The sequence below is a fragment of the Polistes dominula genome, unplaced genomic scaffold (assembly GCF_049000335.1).
Source record: "Polistes dominula isolate Pdom_NZ unplaced genomic scaffold, Pdom_raw_medaka scaffold_35, whole genome shotgun sequence".
NCBI classification, from domain to species: domain Eukaryota; kingdom Metazoa; phylum Arthropoda; class Insecta; order Hymenoptera; family Vespidae; genus Polistes; species Polistes dominula.
This window is the reverse complement of record NW_028300968.1, coordinates 325,910-345,311: the sequence shown is the minus strand read 5'-3', so window position 1 is coordinate 345,311 and position 19,402 is coordinate 325,910. Positions and strand designations below refer to the sequence as shown.

The following is a 19,402-nucleotide window of genomic DNA, read 5'->3' as shown; positions in this document are numbered from 1 at the left end:
AATATTGTTTTTGCTTGAATTTTTTAATTAATTAAATAATAATAAATTGATATGTAAATAAAAGTAATATTTGAATTCGTAGATGACGCTGTTAAATCTAGTTTGTCGGTGTCCATTCTAATATCTTTTGTAAACTATGTTTGGAACGAGTAGAAGTAGCCAATGAATTTAGTTTTTCAAATATATGTAAGGTAAGCAATAATTTGATTTTCTTTAAACGATTAAAAGTAATAGATTATTTTTTTAATATATTTGTAAATTTATACGTTTTATTTAGTTTAATTATTAAAATCGTTGTATACTTTGTAATTGTTTGATCAAATGTGTATGTGTTTGTTTGACTTGTCCAAAAGAAGGTTGGAATAATATTTCGGGAAAGTTATCTTATCATATATATTCGTGTATTACGTGTATTTTATTCGCTAGACGAACAATTTATAATTCCAAAATAATTTGCTATTAATGAAACTTGAAAAAAATTAATTAAATTAAATTTGGCGGTATTTAGCTTATAGGATTGAAGAAGAATTAGTAAAAAGTTCAAAGTTCTATGTGATTATTTGTGTGAGCAGTCTGTGTTGTATCCTTAACCATATTTATTAATTTTAATTGACGGTACGTCCAATACAAATAACATTTTAACATTTTTTATTGTTTTTCTAAATAAAACCAATAGAAATAATGAAAATAATTAATCATCATACCAATTTGTAATGGTATTCATTTAAAATTCCAAATATTTATTTTACAGTTGGAAAAATGTCAGAACAATTTGTTGGGTGTACAGTTTCTGTCACATGTGTAGATGATCTTGGTATTTATCAGGGTCAAATAATAGATTTAAATAAACAAAGTGTGACACTTTCAAAGGCTTTCTGTAACGGTGTGCCGCATACTTCGTCTGTAGTTAGTTTAAAGTAAGTCTCTAACGGATGTGTGCTCATTACAAGTTTCTAATTAAGCCCATATTGTATTATCGCATTATTTGATTGTAGTGTTAAGGATATAATCAATGTGGAAATCATTTCTACCAAAGAAACTAGCTCCAGTATTAATGATATGCCGCAGCAAAGTAAAGTAACGGTTAAAAGACCAATAGCCAAAAGAGCTGGTCGATCATTTTCTGAAAGTGTACCACCTTCTACTCATTCCGGTGGAACGCAAACATCATCAAATGTTAGAAAATCTGTTGAACCGGCACAGCAGCAACAATCTGAACTTGCAACTAATGGCAAAATGGGATCAAGTATATTATATTTTTTTATAAGGTTTTAAGCGTTACGCGTATTATTGAAATTTAACAATATTAATAAACATTCAATAATTCCTACAGCTGAAGCTAATTGTAAGCCAACTCAGAAAAGACTTACTCATAGACAAAGAGCACTTGAAAGAGATGAGCATACCTTTGGTACTCCTATTGATCAATCCTTGAGCCAAGATTTCGATTTTGAAAAAAACTTAGCATTATTTAACAAAGAGGTTTGTGTTAAAGTCTTTATCTTTTAGGCTAATCAGTTAATTATTCCAAAATAGTAATAATAATAATAATAATAATAATAATAATAATAATTTTGTAGGCTGTGTGGCAGGAAATAAATTCACTTAAGCCAGATATCGTTAGGCAGTCAGAAAATAATAGAGGCTTAGGTGGTAAATATCGTCACGATGAGAATATCATTGTTTCGGAACCTACAGCCTTTAGGCAGATAGTTGTACCTGCGACCGGTGAAAAAGAATATGTTACCGATGATGGCCTAGTAATTCCGAGTATCACTCTTGATCTTCATCGTCAATTAATTGGTGCAGCAGATCGACTCGGTATTAGTTGGGAACGAAGGGTATGAAGGAAGTTTGAATGATATTACAATAGTTATATGAAATTTGTAAATTCATGTAAACTATACCTATACCACCTGTAGGTAGAACTTCTTGGACGTGCAGGAGCAGAAATTATTCTACAACTTCTTGGCGGAGGACACAGACTTAATCCAAATAATGCTCATCAATGGCCAACCGTTGTAGCACTTTGTGGGCCAAACAGATCGGGAGCTGCTGGTGTTAATTGCGCACGACAATTATCTAGTCATGGTGTTAAAACAATCGTATTTGTCGAAAATTCCGAAGACGTATTTCTTCTACAAGAATTATCACTTTATAGATTGACAGAAAACAAAGTAGAAACTAAAGTTAAAAACTTACCCTCTGTCGTAGATTTAATTCTTGTTGCATTGTGCGATGAAAATTCTTCGAAAATGTTTACTCCAGTAACTCTATGGGCAAATAATAACAGAGCACTTATTTTAGCTATTGAACCACCATCTACAGGTACACCAGGAATTATAAGTAAATTTAGTTTAGTCGGTGCATTACCGCTATCTCACAGTCTTGACAATGGTAGATTATATCTTTGTAATCTTGCTCTACCGAACAAAGTTTATTCTGATGTTGGAATTACCTATAGGTCTCCTTTTGGACCAAAATTTGTCATTCCTTTGCATTCCAATGATTCCTAGCAAATTTTTAATCAATATGTTGATTCTACAAACAATATCTTCAGATTTTAAAAGTTCTACTGATTTTGTTCTTTAGCATTGTATACAATTGAAATAGGTATACCATGTCACAGAAACGTACTTTAGGGACAGAGGATGTTATTCTCGTATTAAAAAAGCATAACATGTTGTGACATTTACTATGTAAATTATAGTTTTTCGTAAGCATTTGCTAAATCCACAGCTTACATATTACATATTACATTGAGGATGATATATTTGATATGTTTTAATAGAACAATATATTTATTGATACATCATACATTTATAATATTAAAATAATCAAATTTATATAATTGGACAAAAATATAAGCATAATTAATGCTGTAAATTAAATCATATAATTGCATTTGAGTTATATGCTGGTAAAGCTTTGTAAATGGGATAATAGCAAGGGCACGTAGTATGTACGATAATAGTTATAACAATCAGTGAACACAAAATTGTAATATTTTAATATGTATTAGATATTCTTTTGAAATGATCTATTTGATTATTAATCAAAATTGTAATTACTGAATGAACATTATTAGGTCCTTTCTTTTTCTTTTTGGGAGATTATTCAAATTTATTTTTACAATAATTATTGATTTCTGTGAAATCTATCGCATCATTGTTCATTTGATTAGCATGTTTTTTGATATGTATTATTGAATTCAAAAAGTATATCTACATAAGAAAATATTTCTCTTTTTCTCTATATAGTCAAAGTTTACTTTCTCAACGTATTTTTCTCTAACTAGGCATTAGATTTATCTTATCGTATATTACAAAAAAAAAAAAATACTATGTGCACAATTATTATAATAGGATTATAAATGCATTATATTGTTTATGAAAATATCCAATTAGGCTCATCATATATTCCCTTTTCATTTTTAAAATAAATATAATTAATTAAATTCAAAGAATTTCAATATATTTAACATTTTTTACAATCGTTGATGTATGTAAAAGAAGGAAAAAAAAAAAAAGAAGAAGAAGAAGAATCATTCGTACTTATAGAAAATACTAATTTCAAAGGTATTATGAATAAACTAATTAATGTGCATTTTCTACATGATAATATACTTGTGCGAAGAATCGATCATTACAAAATGCGATATTGCACTTTGTACGACTGTTTATTATAAACATTCAGTATGCAACTCATTTTAATTATAATTGTAAGTAATTTATTCATATTTTTTATACCTGCTTGTATATTCTTAAATTTATTCTACATTTAAGACATAACGGATCGTAACGCTATAAACGATAAATTAGTAAGTAGAATATATTTAATTATGTTTCTCGTGGTAAATCTTGTTAATTAAGTTCTACATATTTCTAATTAGGTGTATAAATTAAGCTACTTTACTTGAGTAAATAATAATAACAGTAATAATAGTAAACTAGGCAAAGGAATAAATTTTTATGTTTCTACAAATTTATTTTATTTATATAATTTTGTATAACTTTTTATTTCAACATATTTTCATTTTTATTTTTCTTTTCTTTTCTTTTCTTTTCTCCTTTTTATTTTCAAACACGTAGATTTAACGAATCATTTCTCATTAAGATGCAAGTACTTTTAACAATAATTAATGTAAGTACTTACAGTGTGTATATTCCTGTGTGATATTGGTCATATAAATTTGTGATCAAAATATTAGAAATTATCTATGCATAATTATTCACGCATATTTCAAGACAAATTTTTAATATAAGAAAATACTTCTATCTACAGAAAACAGTGTATTACTGTATATCGGTGCATGATTGTTACTCGAGTTGTTGATGGCCTTCAAAAAAAAAAAAAAAAAAAAAAAGAAGATAAAATTAAGACTTCAATGAGTGTGAAGATAAAAATAGTATTAGGTGCATGAATCACACATTACCTGAATTATATTTAAATTAAATGAATAATAACTTTTCGAAATATTAATTGTGTTATAAATATTTCATTCGTTTAATTTGATATTCAGATTGATTTTTATTTAATAATAATAATAATAATAATTAATTAAATTTTAATAAAATGAAATAATTCTATAAGAGACCATTCACATTTTTATTGTCAAGTTTTATAAATGCATGTCGAATCAATTTATTTATTATAAAAATATCATTTTTATTTATCCAATTCGCTATTCTTCTTATAACTGCAAAAACTATATGATTGAGAATAGACGTTTAATTTAGAACAATTGTTTATAAGGCCAGTATAATTATGATATCAATAACTTCATATGTCATTACCAGTCTTATTAACCCTTTCGCTACTACAAGCTACTATAGTGGCCCTCCGTAAGATACCACTAAAGGTACTACGAGCCCACTATAGTGGCTTTCCATAAAATGCCCCGTATTTTACATACGACGAACATATGCAGTTATAGCACATCAAATATCCCACACTGTACATGTAATTTTAATGTTTTGTTTCTTTTTAATTAAAAATTATTAATATCAACAACAAAATTATTCAAAATAAAGTGCAGTAGCGACGCAGAAAACATGTCCGTGGCGAAAGGGTTTTAATAAAGCTTTTTACTGACAATTGTCTATAATTTTTAAAAAATATCTTTATATAATATTTGAAAACATAGCACCAATCTAGATAAATTCTACAAATGAATGATATACGATTCGTTTTGTCAACTACAAATTTCATATATACCCTAGAGAATATTTACAATTTTTTGTTTAAATAGATATCAGTCACTTCTAAATAAACAGTTTGTTCTATACTCTGTTTCTTTATATTTAATTATTATTGATTGATAATATATATTGAACATTTTCTCTAAAACTTTATACTAAATTTATTTATATAAAATATAATCAAATCTATATAGACACCACTCACAAGTCATTCGTTATAATCGAGTGTGAATAGTTTTATTTGATCAATATTTTCTTGTTTTTCTTTCTTTTTTTTTTTTCATTTCTAAGTATATTCGTGTACCAACATTATGATTAATACATTTCAAGTAATTTGTTGTTTATTTCAATATATTGGTAAAAATATACTCTTCAAACTATTATATTTTATATAATTCTATTATTTATAATTGTTCTAATATATTTCTCTCAACACAATACTTCTTAAAACTTCAATGAAATGTCAAAGAGGAACACTAAACTCTTGTGTGTACATATATATATATATATAGATAATGTTATTACGTATAAATTGTCCGAATTACTGTAAAAAATTCGAACACTTCATACTTAGTAGTCTAAAATATCAGGCAAAAATATTCATGGAATAGTAAAATGTTTAATAATACAAAGACCAGTGTGCGAAACGTTTAAGTAAACTAATTAATTCATTTATCAAATTGTCATATTAATTTTGAAACCATTCAGTGAATACTTCTTCCTAGAATCTCGTTAGTATATCACTTTGTGATATCATTTAACAATCATAATAAATAATTTCATACGAAAGCGATATAATATTAACGATATCTAATTAGATATTATTTTATTTCCTGTTTCTAGTATACTCTGTAGTTTGGACGGCTTAAAATGAACGTGATGTCAATTCTTGCTGTACTTCTATACTACGTAAAATTCCATTTTCAAAGATATATATGCTTGGGTGTATATTATACCATGATTACTACATATATATATATATATTTTTCAAATGTCATTTCTTACGAGTATAAATATTCACTGTTAACAAATTTGTGCTCCTTCTAATACTCTCGTCGTCTAACATTCAATCATTCAAAGCTTTTTTTCAGAATATATGATTAGGCCACTGTGAAGATTATTGTTCTCTAGAAAAAAAAGTATTTATAAAATTGAATAATTTGTACTAAGTTTCAACAATCAATATATATATATATATGTATATGTATATGTATATATCGTTGATGTTATATCGTCTAAATAGATCGTTAGAAAAATGTTTATCAAATGAAATAAGATGTAGGTATACCTATCATTTCTTCAGCAAGTATTATTATATTGTATATCATTTTGTTATTTTCCTTTTACTTGTATAACTTCTCTTTTCATTGATTATATTAATGGTATTGTTATATTTAAAAAAATAATTTTCATCAGGCCGTAAAATGTTTGTGTTAAATCCATTTTTTAAAATATTGATAAATAATTAAAGCAAATTATGTACGAATATGAAGGATACATGCTGTTATTGTTTAATGAAAAATAATATTAACGCTTGTTACGTCTGTAATTAATAAATTTTTCCAGTTATTTCACATTGTTAATAATAATAATAATAATAAATAAAATATATATATATATTACAAATTGTACAATTGTTTAAAACAAAACATTAGAAGAACAACGCAGCCAGCATGTAATCCTTCATGTATAGATGCATGTGCACTCATATGCACACAATTGGCTTCTTTTATAATAGTTATCTACTTTGCAAGTTTGTTTCCTTTGCATGATGATGCAAGTCGTCAAAAAACAATCCGCATTGTAATAATGCTATATCTAATGCATCTGCGTATCAAAAGTTGCCAGTTTTGTCTGGCTCGTAAAACATTCTCCTAGGAAGCTGGTGTAGGATTAGCGGTTGCTGGAATAGCGCTTGCTTGTTTAGCGCGTCTACGTTTGTTTAATAATGGATTGTTGCTATGATCGAGTTGTTTAAGATTTGCGGTATCATAATCCACCCGCATTGTAGCTAACGAACGGGTCATTTCTTCTTGTACTTCGGGCCAAAGTTCTTCACCTTCTCTTAATACACGACCAGTGTGCAATGGTGTAGGAGGCACTTCTGTGTATTTCTATAAAAAAAAAAACAATATATCTTTTTATTTATTCTGTAGATGATTGTAAAAGTAGTTTCATTCATATTATTTTCGTCTCGATGTATTTTTATATTTGACATTGAATTTTATAAAATATTTTTTAATTGTTTATTCTTGACAAATGGTTTAAATGTTAATGATGAAATATCTCAAATAACTTGAAAGTACTTTTATAATTATCAGATCAATCGTTTCAAATGAAATTAGATAATTCAACATACGGCAATCCATTTATTGCGCATCACTTCGTCTATTTGCAATCTTTGCGCCGGATCCGTGCATAACATTCCTTTTATGAGATCACGAGCTTGTACATTTACATTTGACCATTCTGGAGAAGGAAAATCATATTGACCCAAACGAATTCTTTTTTTCATTCCAGGTGATATCGCTAAACCGTGATTACTATAAAACGGTGGAAAGCCGCACAACCTGTGAATTTTATAAACAATTTTTATAGAAATCATTGAATAATCCGATAAACATTGACAAATTTGTCTTATTGTTTAATTATGAAATTCACTTACAGTATATACATTATTACACCGAGCGACCAAATATCGCAACTTTTATCGTATTTTTCTGGTCCCAGAACTTCTGGAGCTAAAATATTTCCAAAATAATTTATTTGTTAGTAATAAGAAGACATTATTATTATATAATAATAATAATAAAAGAAAAAGAATATTTACCAACATAATATGGCGTATAACAAGGTGTCTGTAAATTATCTTTCATATGTGTTTCTTTGGCAAATCCAAAATCGGTTAATTTTAAAATTCCCGTTTTATCTATAAAAAATAATGAAATTAATTGACATTTAACAAAGGAGACAGGGATAAAATAATGTACACATGATTTTTCATTTACCTGGCTTTGAATACAAAAGATTTTCCGGTTTGAGATCTCTGTGAGCAATATTCATATCGTGCAGATGTTTCACCGCAACACATATTTCGTACATTATTTGTGCAGCTTCTGTAAATATTTAAATAATATTCACGTTATCGTAAAAAAAGAGAAAAGAAACGAAGGAAGACAAAAAATGGTGAAATTGCATTTTTACCTCTTTCCGTAAAAGCACAGTCTTGCCGATCTTGAATCCTTTGAAATAATTCGCCACCTTCCATGCTAGACAGATAAAAACAATTATAATAAATGAACAATTTTTCATAGGATTCAATGAAATAATCCAATTAAAAATTGTTACTCACCATTCCATTACCACAAGTAAGCATTTGTTGCCACTATACGAATTTTCATATACATCTTTTACTTGAACTATGTGTCTGCAATTGGATGCTCTCCAATGTAATTCTACTTCTCTTCTTGCTTTGACACAGTCATGTAAAACCTAGAAATTAATAAAATATTCTCTATGTTATAACACACTCGAGAAATTTAATACTTATACATTAGTAAGATTATTCTATTATGTGTTTAACATCTTTGATGTGATTCATATTAAAACTTCTGGAAATTTGAAAGAAGAAGGAAGAGATAAAAAAAAAAAGAAAAATACTTTTCTCAAACACGCCTCGTGCCGTACTCTATTTATTAGAAACATCTACGTCACCAGCAGAAAGAATTCTTTTCTCGGTAGAAGTAATTTTTTATCTTCTCTTCTATTTTAACTATTTCCAACAAACCAAAGAGTGTAAAAACTTAAAGATGCGAAGGTGAAAAAATGAGAGTAAACAAACATCCAAATTGATAAATGACGACTTTACACACGTATATGCACGCAATACATACGCGTATACGCGTATCACTAAAGTAAATTAAATCGACGGGGTGTACAAAGAGATTAAATGGTTTTAAAAAAAAAAAAAAAAAGAAAAAATAGAAATCATCGACAAAGATACGACGAGTAGTTTTTATTTGCGATGACTAATCCAACTTTGTTAATTTCTTCTAAATGTAAAAAATATTTAAATAAATAATATTTAATTATATAAGATGCTGAGATTACATGTATGTATATATATATAGTATTTGAATGATATTAAAATAATTTCGAGAACTTTTTTGGAACCAACACTAAATGACACGCACCTGTGATCTATGTTAAAAATCTGTAAGTATGTGATACGTTTTTCCACTTATGACATGTGTCTATGAAAAATGCATGCAAATGTAATTCACACATTCGAAGGAACTAAGAATACGCTTATATATATATGTATATATATATGAAACTCGATGAAATGTGTATGTGTGTGTGTGTACGCGCAGGAAACAACATTCCACTTATACTTCGTAACGTTGACTTTGTACTTCTTCTTGTTTTTCTTTGTATATCAAGAAAATGTTATCTACGCAGAAAACTTTGAATAATTTTCATAAGTGTAGATTTGTTAAATTCACGATTGTTCATTTTTATTTTTACGTTAATGATCAAATTTATACATTCAAATGAAAATACAGTTAATGTTTTAACGTTTTCTTATAAAGTTCGTTCATTATAAGAATTTCCTTATTCATTAAACTTTTAATGATCACTTAAAAGAAATCATTAAAGTTATTTTATTACACTTAAAGTTGTTTTATTAATTTTCAAAACGATCAAATAGAGCTTACTTTACTAAATTTACTTTAATTTTTCAATTTATTCAATTTATTCAATTTTTAATCAATTGAATGATTTCAATGTTAAATAGAGAAACCCCAGTTGTAAAATCGTTCAAGATTTAACGTCTTCTCGTAATGTTGATTAAATGATCTATGTGAAAACTTAACATTGTTAAATACCAATGTATTTCTAAATATATATCACGATGTATGTATGTGTATGCGTGTGTGTGTGTGTGTCACTGGCAACGTTTGCTTATTAAGTAATGAGACTTGAAATAACGAGGATCGGAACGTGAACTATAATACCGATTGTGAGAAAAATTGACATCGTGTGTCATTCGAGTATAAGACGAACGATATCATTTTTCTATTAATTAAAATCTATTATTGCAGCATACACACCCACACACACACACACAGGGAAATAATAAATTACGAGATGTTGGCAAACAAACGGATATACTTAACTTTTTTTTTCTTTTAATTTATACATTTCTCGTCGACACAATAATTTATCGATACGATTTAATTTTGTAACACAATCTAGGAGAACTTTTACGATCTAGAAAGAAAAAGTAAAAAAAAAAAAAAATTAAAAAAAAAAAAAAGGAGAAAAAGATTCATCACTCTGTTTTTCTTTTTTTACTACTCACTCACTCACTCACAAATATTTAACATCGAATCAAAAAATAAAACGTGATAAGAAATCACGCGGTTGACCGCCCGTTTGTTTGTAACATAACGTTTTCATCGCGTGCCTGATCTAAAAATAATATTCAAAGGTTATAAAGCGTTTTACGTTTTCAATTTGAAAGAAAGTTGAAAAAGACTTTCGTCCGTATTTCATTCACATCGTATATGATATAAACAAAAAACTAATGCATTATGTAGAAATAATGAACATTTAACTTGAGTATCAATTTTTCAAGTCAGAACGGTGAAAATATTTTCTTTTTTTTCGATTGAAAATTTCGAGATACTAATGAAATTCTGTTTAACACCTCCTGCTCACGTATACACTTCTTTATTTCTCTATAATTCTAATACCTTTGATATTTTCAGGCTTTTTAAGTATTCATAACTGTACTCCCAACTTCCGCATTTCCATCGAACTCTCATCGAATATTTCTTAAGAAAGTATATATTCATATACCTGTACCTGTTTATACAGGATGTTTCACTATATCTCTTACACCTGTTTATTATTATTTTTTCTTTTTTTTTTTTTTTTTAAATGTGATAGAGAAGACATGTAATTAAATACTTGTTTGTAATAAAATATTATCATGAAATGCTTATGCATAGAAATAATACTATTACACGGTTCTTTAGATACGACACCACTTGCTATTTATATACACAATCAAATCGTCAATAGTTTATGAGACACATAGATATTTCTACAATGATTATTATTCTTGATTTTCAAATTATTTAATAGAACACGATTTCTGTTTACATATTTCTTAAAAAAAAAAATAAAACAAAAAAAACATAGGAAGATCTATGAAATTGCATCGAGTGCAAAGGGTAAAACTAGACCAACATCAATGTCCAATATCACTCAGTCATTCTCGTTGCTGTAAAAGGAAATGCGAAAGAGGAGAACAACATCGACAGTTAAAACAAAACAAAAAAAAGAGAAAAAGATAGACAAGACCTGTCGATCATAAAATGATCAAAGTCTTCGTAATAAGATTAATATCGTGACGGTTTGAATCAATGGAACAAAACTGCAATATTAATATGACAAACAGCGTCGTTGAGATAATTAATTTTAAGAAAAAAAAATACAGCGTTTTTTTTTTAAACTTATTGAAAAACAAATCACGTGACAACGGAAGAAAAATGTAAATTCTAAATACGGTCTTTAATCTTTTCGCTTTTTTGGCTATAAAAACCGGCTCTGCTCTTCTTAGATTTTATTTATTTATTTTTAATATTTTATTTATTAAATAAGAGAGATTTCCTTTTCTTTTTTTTTAAATTTAGAATTTAGAATTTATAAAATATGTTGATAAAATGTTGAGGAAAATAATACAACGGATATAAATTTGAAATGCTGATTCTTATTAACCTGTTAACCGGGGAATTTCCTTTTTAATTATACAACTTTTTTAATTATTTATTATTTATTATTATTTATGCTGAAAATAAATGAAAATACTACGAATTATATATTTTTTTCATTTATTTATATATAAAATACGTAAAAAATATGTTTAACGTATTTATACATCCCCCCGCCCGGTTAACAGGTTAAATTAAACTGAATAATATATTTTGTTTGTATATATGATTGGATTTAATTTGGTATAATAAAATATAGAAAGTATAAATATAGAAGCATTTAACAAGATGGCAAAATGTTTTTACACAAGGCAAAGAACGAAAAGTAAAACCGCAATAATGCGGTTTTTAAATGGTGGCAGTTTGAAGGTTTACAGCCGGGTATCAATCAACGAGGACGAATTGACAGTAAAAAAGTAGGTTGCAGACGGTGCATGATACGGCACAAAAGACGATATTAACAAACTTATTTCACACATTTTTCTTTACGTTTACTACGTATAAATATTTGTTATTAAATATAGACATGATTTATATTCGAATGATTCTAAATTTCGCGCTTTCTTTCTTTTTTTTCTTTTTTTTAACGTTGACCATGTATTGAAATATTTGCAAATATTCATCATTTTTGTCGAGAAAGTAATGAAAGAAGAACAATTACTAAGAACTATATTTTTATCTCATACAATTCATTATATGTCTTATTAGAGTCATTGTCAATTATCGTATTTAACAACGACGATGATATTTATGTGTATAAATGACAAGTAACCAGAGTTTTTTTTTTTTTTTTTTCTGGTAAATGCATTAATTGAGCTGTAAAATACAGGATGTAAAATACATCAATCAGATCATAAAAATAAACGCTAAAGCAAACGTGTTGTAAATAAACGATTTAACTCTTTGGAGCACGGTGGGATTAAAAGTGTCCTACCTTTTTGATACACCGTATAATACACGGTGGGACATTTTTAGTCACACCATGAAATATTATTGCAATAGCTACACATGCTCATAAGTTTATTACTCTACGTCTTATTTACTCTAAGCAATTGCTTATATAGAATATATATAGAATTAATTAGGTAATTAGCAACTCGTGAACGTTGTCTGTTATCACAGTGATCTTATAGGATTCCCCTTTTGACTTTGGAATATTTTCAATTGAGAAACCGAATGATAACTGGGAACAGGATTTTAACCATTTCGGTGGTGGATAGCATGAGATCATCACGTTGTTTAAGCACCAATACATGTACTATATCTATGACTTATTGATACGCTACAACGAACCTATGCAACTATTAAAAAGAATTCAATAACCAATATTCCTTTTTACATTGAAACATATATATATATATATGTGTGTGTGTATTCCTTTTAAAGTCATCACAAAGTAAAATCGAAACTCGCGAAAATGATGGATAATTTATTAGTCATCGATAAATTTGACTTAACACAATATCGTATCATAAAAGAGGGCTTTCAAAACTTTATTTCATATATTTATATAAATATAAATATAAATTATATTTTTATTTCAAAAAGAACCGCGTATTTCCGCGTACCACTCGAAAATCAGTGAGTTAAAACAAATTAAATAAAAAGAAAATAATAATCTTCGTAGATAATGTTTGTAAAAACGTTTCTAATATGAACATATAAATTAGTATCAAATTCTCTATGAAAATGTTCACACAAATCTCTTCTTTTAATGTAATGTAATGTAATCACCAAAATCAATTTATTTATTAACGAGTATTTGAAGATAGATTTATTTTATTATTTGTAACGTGTTTTCCGAGAATTCGTATCGCATGACGTCAACCCATGACGAAATCGATCTTAAGGAATGAAAAAATAAAAAAAGAAAAGAAAATAAAAAGAAAAAGTGTGTAGGCAATGGTGCAGGAAATACCGGTGTTAAAACTCGTAAAATTGTGCTCGATAGGATAAAGAATCGCACGCAGAACACGTGTACGAAGAGAGTATTTTCCATGATTCGCGTAATCGGTCATCGGCACTTTATATGTATGTATGTATATATATACATATATTATCTTTATTCGAGATCAACCGCTTTACTCATATATAACGACCGTGGAAATAATGCCTTGAACAGCTGCATTTATATTCGAACTAGTTATTTCATGATTTATAATGAAGTTTTCAATTCCAAAGCACAATATGTAAATCTATAACATATATATTATAATAATTATTTGTAATCGAATATATATATTTTCTTATTAAATGATAAGAACATATTAAAACGTAAATATACGTTAATAGTATATTCGATTAAACAAATAATTAAATAAATAATAAATTTTTCTTACCGATCATCTTTTTTATAATATACAAATTAAAATAATATAAAAAAAAGTAAAAACTTTCAACGACATTATGTTTAGTGACTATCCCAATATTAAATCGTTCTTATCGAGAAACATTTATTTTATCAGAGAACTATATTGATTAAATATCATGACGTATATTGAGAAAACACGTCATGTTTGGCACGAATCGACAATATATACATATATATATTTGAATCTTGGATGATAAAGGAAACAAAAGGATAAGACGTAAATGTATAGCGTCGTGTTATACCAACCGAATGGGAAATCACTGGGTATAAATAGAGGATGACTCGTGGTCTGGACTTGCTTGTTGGATATCGTTAGTCGATGATGATCGCACCTCCTCCTCGTAGCATAAGTGAATATCTAACATAAGAGCGCATTGACAAGATAGGATCGATGCTCTTACGGGAAAAAAGACACGTACAAAATGAGAGAAAAAAAAAGAAAGAAAATGGTTTAATGCCTCTAATGGAAACACGTGGCATCATCCTTTCCTTCGTAACCTAGTCGGTTTGATGTTTAAAAAATAGACGGAGTTGTAGGGTGATATTCATATATATACATATGCATATATGCCTACCTATATCACGTGACGTCGTGATATGTACATTATATATATATAAATCTTCTTCATTTTTTTTGTCTTCAAAGTATTCATTATTTAGATTCTTCAAACGTTTGGTATAAGGAAAAGAAACTAAACAAACTTAAAAGAGTTGGCGGCTGTCGTTAAAATGAATATACAAATCTCTTGACTATCCTATCTTAACTCGGTGCGTTTAAACTATCAACACTGCTGATATAACAAAAAGAGAATAATAAAAAGACACATATGTACGACACGTAGAACAAATTGCGAACAGATGTAAGAAGCTTCAAGATTGTTATTAGTATAATTAAAAGAAGAATAATGTTTGGACATTAGTATCCAACATATTGGAATAAAACTTCTGCAATTGTTTTATCAGTAATGATGTTAGTAGTAATTAAAGGAAAAATATTTCAATGCAATGATATATAAATGAAAATCATTCTTACCTTTAGGGCATACTTTTCCCTAGTCTTTCTATCGAAACACTGTACGACCTTTCCATTAATACCAAGACCCAAAACATGATTACTGATCTCGTAATCGTCAGTTATCGGGGTCATTTTTGGAAGACGCGCATCACATTTAGGCAACATATTCTCCATCATTTTTCTTTTGCAATCCTGACTCGTGCCAGTAGTCTCAGCCTTTTTATGATTTATCGTATCCTTATCTTCCTCTTCGTGTTTACGTTTACCCTTATTCGATTCCTCTTTCTCTTCCTTTTTTTGTTCTACTGGAGCCCTCTTTGGCTTTCTGCAAAATATAATATCATTCATGCTAGTTGTGCATGATCATAAATAGCAATGTTACGCGTTTAAGACAGATAATTCTTTAATAACAAATAAGTGTAATGATTAATTGATGAGTAATTCGTTTTCAGTGGTATAAGAAAAGGAGGAGGAGGAGGAGGAGAAGGAAGGGAGGATCGTTAATTAATGATATTCATATTGTAATATGATAATGAAGTATTTCCAAACGTATGGGTTAACAAAGATCCTCTCTCGTATATAACGAACAAGATGAACGTATAAATGCATTACGCGTATTTCCTATAGATATTATTATGGCTCGTTAAATGATTTTTACTCGTAATGGCGCGCGCAAAGTGATAGTGTCATTACGTCATAAATCGTAACTTCGTTTTGACGTACGCTTCCTAACGATCTTCTACAACTTTTTTGTTCAATTTTACAATAGCATATAGTGCATAACAAATGCAGTATACTATTGTAAATGAATAAATGAATAAATGGATAAACATATCGTACGATAAGCGTTTCCAGTGTGAGCTATTCGATCTCTTAATATACCTTTCATTTATCGATCTTTACTTTACGATTAAATATTCATACTGTCATAAATATTATATTAAACGTATCGCGTTTCCACAAGATCGATAAATTGTACTTTCTTTAAAAGACTCTAGTAATTTTTAGATAAAAATTATAGAAAAATGTTAAAAAGAATTCAAAGAAATGCAAGTCATGGTAGTATGATGATAGCAATAAGATTATATTAACGATTACAATAAAATCGTTCGATTGTTTCATTCAATTATTAATTAAAGTTATTTTTGATAGAATCTTAAAATGATAAAAAGAAAATTAAAAAATACACACACACACACACGCGCGCAAAGCATTAAAAGAAAAAAAAATAATAACACAATGCCGGGCTTCGATCCAACCGCAGTGCAATGATGCACGACGGTTCGCCATTGGTGCGTTTTTTCAACGATACAATGAACCGACCAATAAGAAAGCAATAGTTTCAACAACGTTGCGGCATTGTGGTCGATATAGGAACGATATATCGATCGTAGGATGTAATATACATGTGCGTAAAGATATCGAAATTGATGTATATACACAATACTCGCGTAAATGTTTGGCGATAAAATTGATCGGATATACGATAAATGAAATTTTATTGCTCTTCTCACGTTCCAGATCAATTGTGCTTTAGAGAAAATAATTAAAACTTTAAACATTAAGGATAATAAATAAAAGAGACCTCCAGAATCTCCACTTAGAACCAGACTTCGGCATGTGTGCGTAGTAAGTGGAAAAATAATCTCTCGAGAAAATGAATAAAGCTCAATTTTGAAAATCCCGCGTTTTCTTGTCTCGAAAGCAAAAGCTTCTAGAAAATGCACGTCCCTGGATAAGCGGAGAAAGGAATAAAACACGCGAACACACGCGCACCCACAGAGAAAGTGAGAGAAAGAGAGTTAGAGAAACGATCAAAAAAGGAAGCTTTTCCAACGTGTTTGATTACTAATGGTTTTAAAGTTTTAAACTAATGGATTATTAACCGTGTAGTTAATGTAAGCTGAAAACTAAAGAGAAATCGAGCCAGATCGAGTTGGCGCGCACGATATTCGCGGGTCTTTTCGTTGGAAAGTATTTCAAAAGAAAAAGAAAAAAAGGACGAAACAAACAAAAAAAAAACAAAAAAAGTAGCCGCCAGTGTCTCTCGTTTCTCTCTTTCTACTTGTCGTAGCAAAGATGATGCGCGCGCATCGCAAACGCGACAAGTGTTCTTTCGGATTGACGACGACGACGACGCGTTCCTCGACTCGAAAACGAGACTGAGCAAGATGCTTTCGTGATCATCCTGTTATGCAAGAACCTCTTGATGATCATAAACGTTTATCAAATTATCAGAACAAATCTGATGGTTAAGATAAAACGATTATACCGCTTAAAGGTATATTGTTTTTGTCCTCTGTATCTATCTATCTATCTATCTATCTATCTCTTTCATTCCTTCTTTTTCTTCCCTCCAATCGCACTCTTTTCTCTTTTTATATTTCCCCCACCATGTAGCACGCTCTTAACCGAGAGGACACTTTCGTCGAAATTATTCAGAATGGCGAAGGAGGTTGCACGATGCGGAGAGTCCATAGACTATTATATTATGTGTATTAAAATATTATACAATGAATGTACTTCGAATGAAATTACCAAATGACAATTTGATTCGAATGAAAATAATTCAAAGTTAAAAGTATAATAGTTAAGACGAATTATTTTTCTTTTTTTTTTCGTTTAATTTTCTCTTCTTTCTTTTCTCATACTTTTAGCGTAAATATTGTACTACGTGTTTTTTTTTGTTACCTTAAAGATGATGATTCTCTTTGATTTTGAATAAAATGATATTTGCCGCGAAAAAAAAAAAGAAATTAATTTCGTCGTTGTGGTTACTTCATAACCACGGTTAAAAGGAAGTGTATTAATCGTAGTTTTATCTTTTCCCCCTTCTTGATAAACTCAATCGAATCGAATCGTTATTTTCTCTCTGTGAAACGTAATTCAAATAATACATATTACCATTTTTCACCATTTGACAATGAATCAATTAAGATAAATAAAAAAAAAAAAAAAAGTAGAAAAACAATAGACGAAGATTAAACAGATGGGGGCTTTTAAAAACACTCACGATTATATTCACACTTATTCTTCTTATCCTTGATTGATCGATCGATCTATTTATCAATCGATTAATTAATTGATCGATTGATTTATTTATAACGATGAAACGCGTGCGAACACAAAAACACAAACACAACTATCATCGTTCTATTCTGGTTAGTTTTTTTTTTCTTTTTCTTTTTCTTTATCGTTTGAAAGTTAAATTCGACTGACGACGTTAACCAGATGAAAAAGAATATTACTTGTTCTCTTTTTAATAAGAAACCAGTTCGTCAACCCTGTACCACGCGTTCACCCTTAAAAATCCTTTTTAGGAAGAACTAAGGGGGGGGAGGGGGGGTTACCACCTAACACGCGTAGAAATAATTAAATGAAGCTTCACGAAGTGATATCTCTCTCTCTCTCTCTCTCTCTCTCCCTTTTGTATTTTCTTGATCTTTCTCCGTGTTCTCCTTTAATAATGTCTTTCAACGAGAGTCACAAATGAAAATTTATCGAACACTTTTCTTTTCATGATAATACGCGACGAACGATGAACGATAAGATATTCGTCGGTGATTCTCGTTGCTACCGGTAAGCCTTCGATTAAACGACGAACCTCAAAAGCAAACCTCATGAAAGCACACACCACAACCTCTCTCCACGCTCTCGGAGTGGTCTCTCTTCTAGCAGCACGAAAAACCGATTCACAAAGTACATATGCATGCACGCACGCACAACGCACGCATATAAAAATGGTGACTGTGTGCGTGTGTGTGAGAGAGAGAGGGAGAGATGACTGCGTACGACAAGGAACGGGCCTTCGAGGCGCCTCTACAGGCAATCTTAGGATATGACTCATACGCCTCAGGGCCGTATCTATACTGAGACATCGTAAGGTTCCTTTCTTTCAATAGTTTGACTCTCTTTCTCTTCCTCCTCCTCCTCATTATTTTTACCTTCTCGTACTATCGTCATTCTTTTCCTTCTCTTTCTACTTACTCATCAAGGAAACATTACGGATGTGGCCGAACGGATTTTAACGAGC

At 29.2% G+C, this 19,402-nt stretch overlaps 2 protein-coding genes across 9 annotated transcripts; one reads left to right on the top strand and one right to left on the bottom strand.

The window, feature by feature from the left end:
* Positions 1 to 67: 67 nt before the first annotated feature.
* Edc3 (enhancer of mRNA-decapping protein 3) lies at positions 68 to 4,376 on the top strand. Of its 2 annotated transcripts, none has more exons than XM_015332350.2 (6): positions 68 to 191; positions 752 to 917; positions 996 to 1,246; positions 1,334 to 1,482; positions 1,581 to 1,841; positions 1,923 to 4,376. In XM_015332350.2, exons 2-6 carry the CDS (start codon positions 760 to 762, stop codon positions 2,514 to 2,516), a joined length of 1,413 nt encoding a protein of 470 aa, XP_015187836.1. In that variant the 5' UTR covers positions 68 to 191; positions 752 to 759; the 3' UTR covers positions 2,517 to 4,376. The 2 variants fall into 2 exon arrangements, with proteins under 2 accessions (XP_015187836.1, XP_015187835.1); XM_015332349.2 differs by lacking the exon at positions 68 to 191 and adding an exon at positions 245 to 615.
* LOC107072413 (MAP kinase-activated protein kinase 2) lies at positions 4,038 to 19,356 on the bottom strand. 7 transcript variants are annotated; one of them, XM_089173343.1, is made up of 10 exons: positions 17,256 to 17,273; positions 16,955 to 17,083; positions 15,388 to 15,694; positions 8,554 to 8,693; positions 8,406 to 8,470; positions 8,210 to 8,317; positions 8,032 to 8,130; positions 7,867 to 7,942; positions 7,561 to 7,771; positions 4,038 to 7,315 (listed from the first exon to the last, which is right to left on the bottom strand). In XM_089173343.1, the coding sequence occupies exons 2-10, from the start codon at positions 16,987 to 16,989 to the stop codon at positions 7,076 to 7,078; spliced, it is 1,281 nt and encodes a 426-aa protein (XP_089029469.1). In that variant the 5' UTR covers positions 16,990 to 17,083; positions 17,256 to 17,273; the 3' UTR covers positions 4,038 to 7,075. The 7 variants fall into 7 exon arrangements, 6 of the variants coding, with proteins under 6 accessions (XP_089029469.1, XP_015187799.2, XP_015187800.1 ...); XR_016176819.1 differs by lacking the exons at positions 16,955 to 17,083; positions 17,256 to 17,273 and having other exon boundaries at positions 4,038 to 6,328; positions 6,490 to 7,315; XM_015332313.2 differs by lacking the exons at positions 16,955 to 17,083; positions 17,256 to 17,273 and adding an exon at positions 18,987 to 19,356.
* Between the last annotated feature and the right edge of the window lie 46 nt (positions 19,357 to 19,402).